General features: G+C 43.4%; 1 protein-coding gene across 3 annotated transcripts in view; it reads left to right on the forward strand.

Moving 5' to 3' along the window:
* The window catches only part of LOC133538889 ((E3-independent) E2 ubiquitin-conjugating enzyme UBE2O), a 66,242-nt gene extending 54,154 nt beyond the window's left edge, over nt 1-12,088 (forward strand). For 2 of the 3 annotated variants that reach the window (XM_061880771.1, XM_061880772.1), the window contains 4 exons: nt 3,524-3,727; nt 9,185-9,242; nt 9,313-9,979; nt 10,123-12,088. In XM_061880771.1, the coding sequence (XP_061736755.1) occupies nt 3,524-3,727; nt 9,185-9,242; nt 9,313-9,979; nt 10,123-10,189 (996 nt within the window). In that variant the 3' untranslated portion in view covers nt 10,190-12,088. Of the gene's footprint in view, nt 1-3,523; nt 3,728-9,184; nt 9,243-9,312; nt 9,984-10,122 lie in introns of those variants that run through there. The other variant, XM_061880773.1, reaches the window with a different exon arrangement.
* Nucleotides 12,089-12,549: the final 461 nt, after the last annotated feature.

Below are 12,549 nucleotides of genomic sequence, written 5' to 3' on the forward strand. Positions count from 1 at the left end.
CTTCTCTAGAAATATACTCAAGTAAAAGTATGTTGCATAAAAACTACTCGTAGAAGTACAATTTATCCCAAAAGTTACTCAAGTAAATGTAACGGAGTAAATGTAGCGCGTTACTACCCACCTCTGCATGAGAGCTGTTGTGTGGTTGTATTACATCTTGTGAAATAAAGACAAGACAAACTAAAAAGTTTTATGAGCCTACATTCCTTGGATTATTACAATATATATTTCCGAATTGGTTCAACCGCCACCCGCCCGAATCTATTTAAAATGTATTTTTTCGTCATGTCACCCGCCCGACCCGTGGTTTATCCGCGGACTCCGCGGTTGTGACCGCAAACCGCGCATTTCTAGCGTATAGAATAGATGCTACAGTAGAGGCTGGGGTTACGTTATGCATCCTTTTAGATGGAGCTGCGCTAAAGGGAATGTCAACAAAACAGTCAGATAGGTCAGTCAAACTTTATTAATAGATTACAAACCAGTGTTCTGACAACTCCGTTCACTCCCAAAATGAATAAACAGCTGTTTTATTATTTTCCCCGATTCAATAAACATGTAAAAAACAGTCTGATACTGTTACGGTAAATCAAACGTTAGTGCAATCACAATATAGTAACACTTGAAATAGTGCAAAGCAATAATATATCAGTAACTCACCGTTGCTCAAAGGACAATGTCACACAACAGAACACACAAAATAAACATGTAAAGCTCACTTTATTAAGTTATTCCTCATCCACCAATCCCTCAAATTCTTCTTCTTCAGTGTTGGAATCAAACATTTGGGCGAATACGGCATCCAACATGCCCGGCCGGCTCTGTCTCGTCCAAGTGGTCATTAAAGGAGTCAGTGTCGCTGTTGTTGATGTTCAATTCTCTGGCTGCTGCTCTATTCCCGTCTTCTAATGTGTGACTGATCGCCTTGACTTTAAACTCTGCATCGTAAGCGTGTCTCTTAATAGGAACCATTTTGGGCTCTTGATATAAACACACAAACTGCACGCCTCCCGCAGTCATATATCCCAGCATGCACCGCGCGCTTCTTCTACGAAGGAAAAGGAAGTCGGCGGCTGCTTACTGTAGTTGTGAAACCTGTTGTGGCTCAATATTGGTCCATATATAAGGCGCACCAGATTATAAGGCGCACTGTCAGCCTTTGAGAAAATTTGAGGTTTTTAGGTGTACCTTATAGTGCGGAAAATATGGTAATTTTAACTCTAATCATTTTGTGATCAATACATTTAAACTTTACAATTTTTTTACTGACTTGAACCCTTTTATACTGAAAGATCCACTTAAAGTCCAATAATTTCAAATTGCTTAGCAATTTTAACTCAGAAGCACAATATATAATGAAAAAATTTAATGAAACAATTTGTACTGATATTTCTTTATTAAAATGAGGAGGTCAGGATTAATGGCTGCAATGAGCACATTTTGTAGTGCACAGTTTGTGGAAGCGGGGTTTGAAGCACCATACTGCATGATACTGATAAAGCCATGTGCCTGCCCCACTATTTGAGAAGAACTGTTATACATACATGGGGCCGTTCTAATTTTATGGATTTGTTTGTGTAAGCCAGTACTGGTGGGGCAGGACCATATGGTGAGTTTTAAAAAAGTGTAATATTTAGAGAACCAGTCGGTCAGCTAGCCATTCTGCTTCTGAACTGATACACTCAAAAGAGTGTGTTGCCTGTGACATGACTTTTCTGACAAATACAGCACGCAATAGCACTCTTGTTACATACATTGGATTGACTTGACATTTCTCACACTGCTCAATGCACTCCAAAACACATCCAGCGTGACTTTGTGGTGTTAAGCCAAGTCCTCACGAGATGTGTGAGACGCCGATATACAAACCCCGTTTCCATACGTGTTGGGAAATTGTGTTAGATGTAAATACAAACAGAATACAATGATTTGCAAATCATTTTCAACCCATATTCAGTTGAATGCACTACAAAGACAAGATATTTGATGTTCAAACTCATAAACTTTATTTATTTTGCAAATAATCATTAACTTAGAATTTAATGGCTGCAACACGCGGCAAAGTAGTTGGGAAAGGGCATGTTCACCACTGTGTTACATCATCTTTTCTTTTAACAACACTCAATAAACGTTTGGGAACTAATTGTTGAATATTTGAAAGTGGAATTCTTTTCCGTTCTTGTTTTATGTAGAGCTTCAGTCGTTCAAGAGTCCGAGATCTCAGCTGTTGTATTTTACGCTCAATAATGCGCCACACATTTTCCATGGGAGACAAGTCTGGACTGCAGGCGGGCCAGGAAAGTACCCGCACTCTTTTTTTTTTTTTTTACGAAGCCACGCTGTTGTAACACTTGTCTTGCTGAAATAAGCAGGGTTGTCCATGATAACGTTTGCTTGGATGACAACATGTTGTTCCAAAACCTTTATGGACCATTCAGCATTAATGGTGCCTTCACAGATGTGTAAGTTACCCATGCCTTGGGCACTAATGCACCCCCATACCATCCGTGATGGTATGGGGGTGTATACAGAACTTTGCACTTATAACAATCCGGATGGTTATTTTCTTCCTTGTTCTAGAGGACCCTACATCCTCTGTTTCCAAATATAATTTGAAATGTGGACTTGTCAGACCGCAGAACATCTTTCCACTTTGCATTAGCTCATCTTAGATGAGCTCGGGCCCAGCCAGACCGGCGGCGTTCGGATATTGTTAATAAATGGGTTTTGCTTTGCATAGTAGAGTTTTAACTTGCACTTACAGATGTAGCGACCAACTGTAGTTACTGACAGTGGTTTTATGAAGTGTTCCTGAGCCCATATGGTGATATCCTTTACACACTGATGTTGTTTTTTAAAGCAGTACCGCCTGAGGGATCAAAGGTCTGTAATATCATCGCTTACGTGCAGTGATTTCTCCAGATTCTCTGAACCTTTTTTGTTGATTTTACGGACCGTAGATGGTAAAATCCCTAAATTCCTTGCAATAGCTCGTTCAGAAATGTTGTTCTAAAACTGTTCGACAATTTGATTACAAATTGGTGACCCTCGCCCCATCCTTGTTTGTGAATTACTTAGCATTTCATGGAAGCTGCTTTTATAGCCAATCATGTAACCCACCTGTTCCCAATTAGCCTGCGCACCTGTGGGATGTTCCAAAATAAGTGTTTGATGAGCATTCCTCAACTTTATCAGAATTTGCCACCTTTCCCAACTTCTTTGTCACGTGTTGCAGGCATCAAATTCTAACGTTAATGATTATTTGCAAAAAAAAAAAGGTTTATCAGTTTGAACATGAAATATCTTGTCTTTGTAGCATATTAAACTGAATATGGGTTGAAAATGATTTGCAAATCATTGTGTTCCGTTTATATTTACATTTAACACAATTTCCCAACTCATATGGAAACGGGGTTTGTAGACAAGCCTGAAAAGTTTGAGCAGGATAGTTTGCAAAAGACATGAAGAGAAGAGCACGTTAGATTTAGTTTGGTGTCATCCTTTTGATCCATCCCCCACACAGGACCTGCTGTCAGCGATGGTCAAGGGGCCCACTCGGACGCCGTACGAGGACGGCTTGTTCCTCTTCGACATCCAGCTGCCCAACATTTACCCGGCCGTGCCGCCTCTCTTCCGCTACTTGTCTCAGTGCAGCGGCCGCCTCAACCCCAACCTCTACGACAACGGCAAGGTGTGCGTCAGTCTGCTGGGCACCTGGATCGGCAAGGTGAGACTGGCCAGCAAGGTCACCTTGTCAGGTCTACTACATGCACCACCTGAGACTGACCAGCAAGGTCACCTTGTCACGTCTACTACATGCACCACCTGAGACTGGCCAGCAAGGTCACCTTGTCACGTTTACTACATGCACCACCTGAGACTGGCCAGCAAGGTCACCTTGTCAGGTCTACTACATGCACCACCTGAGACTGGCCAGCAAGGTCACCTTGTCACGTCTACTACATGCACCACCTGAGACTGGCCAGCAAGGTCACCTTGTCACGTCTACTACATGCACCACCTGAGACTGGCCAGCAAGGTCACCTTGTCAGGTCTACCACATGCACCACCTGAGACTGGCCAGCAAGGTCACCTTGTCAGGTCTACTACATGCACCACCTGAGACTGGCCAGCAAGGTCACCTTGTCACGTCTACTACATGCACCACCTGAGACTGGCCAGCAAGGTCACCTTGTCACGTCTACTACATGCACCACCTGAGACTGGCCAGCAAGGTCACCTTGTCACGTCTACTACATGCACCACCTGAGACTGGCCAGCAAGGTCACCTTGTCACGTCTACTACATGCACCACCTGAGACTGGCCAGCAAGGTCACCTTGTCACGTCTACTACATGCACCACCTGAGACTGGCCAGCAAGGTCACCTTGTCACGTCTACTACATGCACTACCTGAGACTGGCCAGCAAGGTCACCTTGTCACGTCTACTACATGCACCACCTGAGACTGGCCAGCAAGGTCACCTTGTCACGTCTACTACATGCACCACCTGAGACTGGCCAGCAAGGTCACCTTGTCACGTCTACTACATGCACCACCTGAGACTGGCCAGCAAGGTCACCTTGTCACGTCTACTACATGCACCACCTGAGACTGGCCAGCAAGGTCACCTTGTCACGTCTACTACATGCACCACCTGAGACTGGCCAGCAAGGTCACCTTGTCACGTCTACTACATGCACCACCTGAGACTGGCCAGCAAGGTCACCTTGTCACGTCTACTACATGCACCACCTGAGACTGGCCAGCAAGGTCACCTTGTCACGTCTACTACATGCACCACCTGAGACTGGCCAGCAAGGTCACCTTGTCACGTCCACTACATGCACCACCTGAGACTGGCCAGCAAGGTCACCTTGTCACGTCCACTACATGCACCACCTGAGACTGGCCAGCAAGGTCACCTTGTCAGGTCTACTACATGCACCACCTGAGACTGGCCAGCAAGGTCACCTTGTCAGGTCTATTACATGCACCACCTGAGACTGGCCAGCAAGGTCACCTTGTCAGGTCTACTACATGCACCACCTGAGACTGGCCAGCAAGGTCACCTTGTCAGGTCTACTACATGCACCACCTGAGACTGGCCAGCAAGGTCACCTTGTCACGTCTACTACATGCACCACCTGAGACTGGCCAGCAAGGTCACCTTGTCACGTCTACTACATGCACCACCTGAGACTGGCCAGCAAGGTCACCTTGTCACGTCTACTACATGCACCACCTGAGACTGGCCAGCAAGGTCACCTTGTCACATCTACTACATGCACCACCCACAGTCCAAAGTCACGCTAGAAGCGGAGAAAAGTCACGCCGGACATCGTCAATTCCTGAACGAAGGCTTTTTTAGTAGGGCTGGGACATTTAATGCGTGTGATTAATCCACAATAATATCACGTATACATAAACACAGATTAATAACACCATTTATTTTGAGTGCACATGTTCTTCCATCTTGGGGCGGTAGTGGGTAGAGCGGCTGTGCCAGAAACCTGAGGGTTGAGGGTTCGCTTCCCACCTATTGACATCCAAAATCGCTGCCGTTGTGTCCTTGGGCAGGAGACTTCACCCTTGCCCCCGGTGCCACTCACACTGGTGAATGAATGATTGGTGGTGGTCGGAGGGGCCGTAGGCGCAAACTGGCAGCCACGCTTCCGTCAGTCTACCCCAGGGCAGCTGTGGCTACAGATGTAGCTTACCACCACCAGGTGTGAATGAATGATGGGTTCCAACTTCTCTGTGAGCGCTTTGAGTATCTAACAATAGAAAAGCGCGATATAAATCTAATCCATTATTATTATTATTATTATCTTTTCTGGTCTCAAATTGACGTACATAAACGCTTACTTTAGGATTTGCTTTTTTTTTCTCCACTTCTACCTTCTTTACCTTTTTTCCCTACCTTTTATTACGCAGCAGTCTACCCTGTATACAGCAGAGCTGGGCAAATATTTTGCCTCAGCGGCCACATTTAGAGAATATGTGTCTGAGGGCCATACTAATACCAAAAGTCACAATGTCCCATGGAGTTGTAAAAAAGTTATGACAGACCACCTCACAAAAATGAAATGGAATTTTACAGTTTTTTACTGAATAAAACACCCAAAATGTACATGAAAATAAAGTGTGATTTACAATATTAACTATGAACAATAAAAGACTGAATATTAACAACATATGAACATCTTTTACTTGTCAGAGCAGCTCCTCCATAGTTGTGTATCTTTTACAGTCAAGCAAAACACAACAAACATGTAACAAACAGCAAAATATGAATTTAAAGTGTACTAAACACACACAAGGTGATATATTATCACCTAAAAATGTCCTTCCGGTTCTGTTTCTGACACATGTGTTTGGGGCTGGCTGCCCTGGAAACACTCTGCTTGGTTCCTGCTCTGAGCTGCTGTCACCTACATTACCCTAATAACTCCTACAACACCCATTGAAATACTTTCTAGAGTTGAAGACGTAAACCCTAATAACTCCTACAACACCATTGAAATACTTTCTAGAGTTGAAGACTTAAACCCTAATAACTCCTACAACACCATTGAAATACTTCCTAGAGTTGAAGACTTAAACCCTAATAACTCCTACAACACCCATTGAAATACTTTCTAGAGTTGAAGACTTAAACCCAAATAACTCCTACAACACCCATTGAAATACTTTCTAGAGTTGAAGACTTAAACCCTAATAACTCCTACAACACCATTGAAATACTTCCTAGAGTTGAGGACTTAAACCCAAATAACTCCTACAACACCCATTGAAATAATTTCTAGAGTTGAAGACTTAAACCCTAATAACTCCTATAACACCCATTGAAATAATTTCTAGAGTTGAAGACTTAAACCCTAATAACTCCTACAACACCCATTGAAATAATTTCTAGAGTTGAAGACTTAAACCCTAATAACTCCTACAACACCCATTGAAACACTTTCCAGAGTTGAAGACTTAAACCCTAATAACTCCTACAACACCATTGAAATACTTCCTAGAGTTGAAGACTTAAACCCAAATAACTCACACAACACCCATTGAAATACTTCCTAGAGTTGAAGACTTAAACCCAAATAACTCCTACAACACCCATTGAAATACTTTCTAGAGTTGAAGACTTAAACCCTAATAACTCCTACAACACCCATTGAAATACTTTCTTGAGTTGAAGACTTAAACCCTAATAACTCCTACAACACCCATTGAAATACTTTCTAGAGTTGAATACTTAAACCCTAATAACTCCTACAACACCCATTGAAATACTATCTAGAGTTGAAGACTTAAACCCTAATAACTCCTACAACACCCATTGAAATAATTTCTAGAGTTGAAGACTTAAACCCTAATAACTCCTACAACACCCATTGAAATACTTTCTAGAGTTGAAGACTTCAATTCTAATAACTCCTGTAAGACCCATTGAAATACTTTCTAGAGTTGAAGACTTAAACCCTAATAACTCCTACAACACCATTGAAATACTCTCTAGAGTTGAAGACTTAAACCCAAATAACTCCTACAACACCCATTGAAATACTTTCTAGAGTTGAAGACTTAAACCCTAATAACTCCTACAACACCATTGAAATACTTCCTAAAGTTGAAGACTTAAACCCAAATAACTCCTACAACACCCATTGAAATAATTTCTAGAGTTGAAGACTTAAACCCTAATAACTCCTATAACACCCATTGAAATAATTTCTAGAGTTGAAGACTTAAACCCTAATAACTCCTACAACACCCATTGAAATAATTTCTAGAGTTGAAGACTTAAACCCTAATAACTCCTACAACACCCATTGAAATAATTTCTAGAGTTGAAGACTTAAACCCTAATAACTCCTACAACACCATTGAAATACTTCCTAGAGTTGAAGACTTAAACCCAAATAACTCCTACAACACCCATTGACATACTTCCTAGAGTTGAAGACTTAAACCCAAATAACTCCTACAACACCCATTGAAATACTTTCTAGAGTTGAAGACTTAAACCCTAATAACTCCTACAACACCCATTGAAATACTTTCTAGAGTTGAAGACTTAAACCCTAATAACTCCTACAACACCCATTGAAATACTTTCTAGAGTTGAAGACTTAAACCCTAATAACTCCTACAACACCCATTGAAATACTTTCTAGAGTTGAATACTTAAACCCTAATAACTCCTACAACACCCATTGAAATACTATCTAGAGTTGAAGACGTAAACCCTAATAACTCCTACAACACCCATTGAAATAATTTCTAGAGTTGAAGACTTAAACCCTAATAACTCCTACAACACCCATTGAAATACTTTCTAGAGTTGAAGACGTCAATTCTAATAACTCCTGTAAGACCCATTGAAATACTTTCTAGAGTTGAAGACTTAAACCCTAATAACTCCTACAACACCATTGAAATACTCTCTAGAGTTGAAGACTTAAACCCTAATAACTCCTACAACACCCATTGAAATACTTTCTAGAGTTGAAGACTTAAACCCTAATAACTCCTACAACACCCATTGAAATACTTTCTAGAGTTGAAGACTTAAACCCTAATAACTCCTACAACACCCATTGAAATACTTTCTAGAGTTGAAGACTTAAACCCTAATAACTCCTACAACACCCATTGAAATACTTTCTAGAGTAGAATACTTAAACCCTAATAACTCCTATAAGACCCATTTAAATACTTTCTAGAGTTGAAGACTTAAACCCAAATAACTCCTACAACACCCATTGTGTGTGTGTGTGTGTGTGTGTGTGTGTGTGTGTGTGTGTGTGTGTGTGTGTGTGTGTGTGTGTGTGTGTGTGTTTTCTTGGTAGTCTTCTCCTCTGCTGTAAAATCAGTCTGCTTTGGCGTCTTTCTGTAGAATGGTCTGTTCTCATCAGAATGAAAAACCTGCTGTGGTACAAAGCCAGGTTCCTCAATCTCTTCCAGCGGGACACAATGAATGAATGAGTGAAGACTTTGTTCATAAACCAAAACGTTTGCAAATTTAAAATGGATGTTGTACTTTAGATTGGAAATGAATATTGGCAACGTGAACTAATCCTCAAATTGCTGCAATCCTCAGCAATCGGAGGTCTGTGGAAGTTCCACTGTCAATAACACTTCATCATCATTCTTGTCTGTTCTCTCTCTCTTTGACAGGGCAATGAAAGATGGACCAGCAAGTCCAGTTTGCTCCAAGTCCTCATCTCCATACAAGGTTCATACACATACTTGGCGGTCTGCTGCTGTGAGCGTCCTGTTGATTGTGTGTGTGTGTGTGCGTGCAGGTCTGATCCTGGTCAACGAGCCCTACTACAACGAGGCCGGCTTCGACAGCGACCGCGGCCTCCAGGAAGGCTACGAGAACAGCCGGTGCTACAACGAGATGGCCCTGATCAAAATGGTCCAGTCCATGACTCTGCTCCTGCAGCACCCGGTGGAGGTCTTCCAACAGGAGGTCCAGGAACATTTTCTTTCCAACGGATGGCGGCTGGTCCACCGGCTGGAGGCGTGGCTGGAGCTGCACGACGCCGCCGAGAGGAGTCATGTGGCGGCGTCCTCCCGGGGTCACCATGCTAAGGCGGAGCAGCTTCCTGTGGCCCACAGCAGCCCCAAGAAGCCCGGGCTCGGGCCCAGTATCTTGGAGGAGGAGCTGGAGGATTCAGGACTGAGCCCTTCCACCTCTCAGCAGGAGGTCAGCCACATCTCAGACAAGGAGAACAAGGACCACGCCGGCCAATCTGTTTCCGCCGCCAGCGATGCGGGGCCGGTGGTGCGACCCAAGAAACGGAGAAAGAGCTACCGCAGTTTCCTCCCGGAGGGCAGCGGCTACCCGGACATCGGCTTCCCGCTCTTCCCGCTCTCTAAAGGCTTTGTGAAGAGCGTCCGCGGCGTGCTGCTGCAGTATCGAGCTGCGCTGGTGGCCGCCGCCATCCCCGATCGCGCCGAGGACAAGTAAGTGCCGCCTTCTCATCAGAGCGGAGGATCTTTGACCTGTGGAGCGCTCTCTGGCCTTCCCCGCTGGCCCCGCCTTTTTCTTCTTTAAAAGCACCTTTCCTCAGGCCGCCACCTGAACTCCTGTCATTGTTCTCCCCCAGTGCCGCGCGCAGAGAAAAGGACCTAGCCCGCCCTGGAGGAAGCCTCACCTGCAGCGCAGACAGGTAACCACACAGGTGTTGTCGTGACCGAGCAGAAAACAAACCGTGCCATGAATCCTGATCCACCTCATGAGGAGGCCATGTTTTTAAAGCCGCTGCCACTTTGTAGCACTACTGACACCATCCCGCACTTACCTGTCACGCCCCCTTTTTTTCCCCATGCTTTCTGCCAAATCCCACACTCAAAATGTAGTGAATGTCATCAAACTGCCAACTGCTTCTCCATTGCTTCCACCACACACGCTGAAGCACGCAGCAAACAGTGTGCACACTGCACTTATGCTGGAGTTCACTCCCAATCCTCATGTGAGACCACAACACATCTTTCTTAGTTCTCACTAGCAATGGAGGTCACGGAAGTCGCTCTATTCTGCCTATAAAGCGCTGTAAATCTATATAGACACTAAGTATATGTGTCATGCAGTAACGGCCACATTTATAATGACATTTCATATTTACCTATTTTGCTCATTTGAAGCATATTCATTTCAGACACTTCACATTTTCTTTTCCCTTGGACAACAAACACTGAGCGTCATGTCGCGGTATTGCCAAGTGCTAAACAAGAAATACGAACAAAATAAAACACTTACTGTACAATGTCGGCTCGCACCGGGATGTTTCTATGTCTCCGTTTAGATGAAGAATTAATCATAAATTATCATCAAAGAAAGTCAAACTTGACCAACTTCTCGGTTTATGGCCACAATCTTCTTCTACACGAGTAAAAGGCATGATTTATAATCTACAATTACCTTTCACCAACTCGGAGGCAATGCAGCAGCTCACCACTAGCACTCTGGGATCACAGCTTATAAAACAAATAGTGCTAATACTTGGCTACTATGACATGTAAATGGAGTATTGTTGGATGTTTTTTAGAGGGCTTGAGGCCTACTTGCATAAAAAAGAAAAATGTGTTCTTGTCCTACATAAGGATTGAGAATTCTCAGCACAATTCCAAAAAAAAAAGTGCAGTTCCCCTTCAAGGTTCACTTTTTATATCATGGCCGCTCCATCACTGCAACCACCTTAAATAAGACAACCTCCCACTCTATTGTCTCATTGATATGTTGCCTTACTTGGGGGAGGGGGGGAAGATCTTGTACAGGAAAAAAAAAAAGAAAGTCCCACCATATCCACCTTGTTGCCAGTGTAGAGTTTTGTATGCATCCCCCTTCAAAGTGCATGAAAGTACTCGCTCCTACCCCGCCCGGGACAGAAGGGGGAATGACAGTCCTAAGTTGATGCTGTCGTTTACTGTCAACCACAAAAGTGAGACTTGTGCTTCCTCGGGAGTCTTTTGTTTACATGGCTTTTCTTTTTAAACAACAACAAACCGCTTTCCATCTCACTTGCTTTCGCTGATGCCGCCGTGCTTGTAAAAAATGCCGTGTGTGAGCTCGCTAGACTTGAGGTCTTCCACACACACACACACACACACACACACACACACACACACACACACACACACACACACACACACACACACACACACACACACACACCTCTTCAGCCATCAGGCCGCCGGGGTTGCGACTTGCTATTTTGCTGCAGAGGAAGCGGCTGAAGCTCTGAAAGCAAGAAGACGTTGCTAGCGCGCCATGTTGTGTGAGAAATGTGCCGAGCCGCATCCCGCCAAAGCATGTGACATGTTGCTTTAACTCCTTTGAAGACTTGACTGCGCACATCTCCACAGTGGCCTGCTACACACACATGTATAGAAAGTATGATGACCCAGTGCCCATGTCAGGGATGTATTGCAATGCATACAGGAGATGATTATATTCTAAGATGTGTACAAAATACCACTGATGTCATTTTCTTCTTTTTTTAATTTTAATTGCTTTTTTTTGTGTTGAAAGAGTTGTATTATAATGTATTAAACATTGCAAGCAGTACCTTAGTGAACTTGTGGCTTTTGTTTTGTTTGCAATGATATGTGTTTAGCATTTTATTAATAAACAAACCACCTGTCGTACCGTGCAACGTAAACAGATACAAGATATATATATATGCCTTAGGACAGGGGTGTCAAACTCAAATACAAATTTAAAACTGAACAAAGCCGCGGGCCAAGGTTGAATAAATGAACCTTTTAATAGGGACCCAAACAAGTTTTGCATTGACTATTGAACAAGCAATTAACTTTTTCCACAGGCGAATACATTTCAAAATAAAGTAAAATGAATAAATCAACCATTCAGGCCTTTTTACTGCTCAGTTTGCGACACACGGTTGTTGGTAGCAAGCAGTGTTTATCGTAGCGTCCCGGAATAGTTAGTGCTGCAAGGGGTTCTGGGTATTTGTACTGTTGTGTTTATGTTGTGTTACGGTGCGGATGTTCTCCCAAAAATGTGTTTGTCA

The sequence above is a fragment of the Nerophis ophidion genome, linkage group LG20 (genome assembly GCF_033978795.1).
Source record: "Nerophis ophidion isolate RoL-2023_Sa linkage group LG20, RoL_Noph_v1.0, whole genome shotgun sequence".
In the NCBI taxonomy this organism is placed as follows: domain Eukaryota; kingdom Metazoa; phylum Chordata; class Actinopteri; order Syngnathiformes; family Syngnathidae; genus Nerophis; species Nerophis ophidion.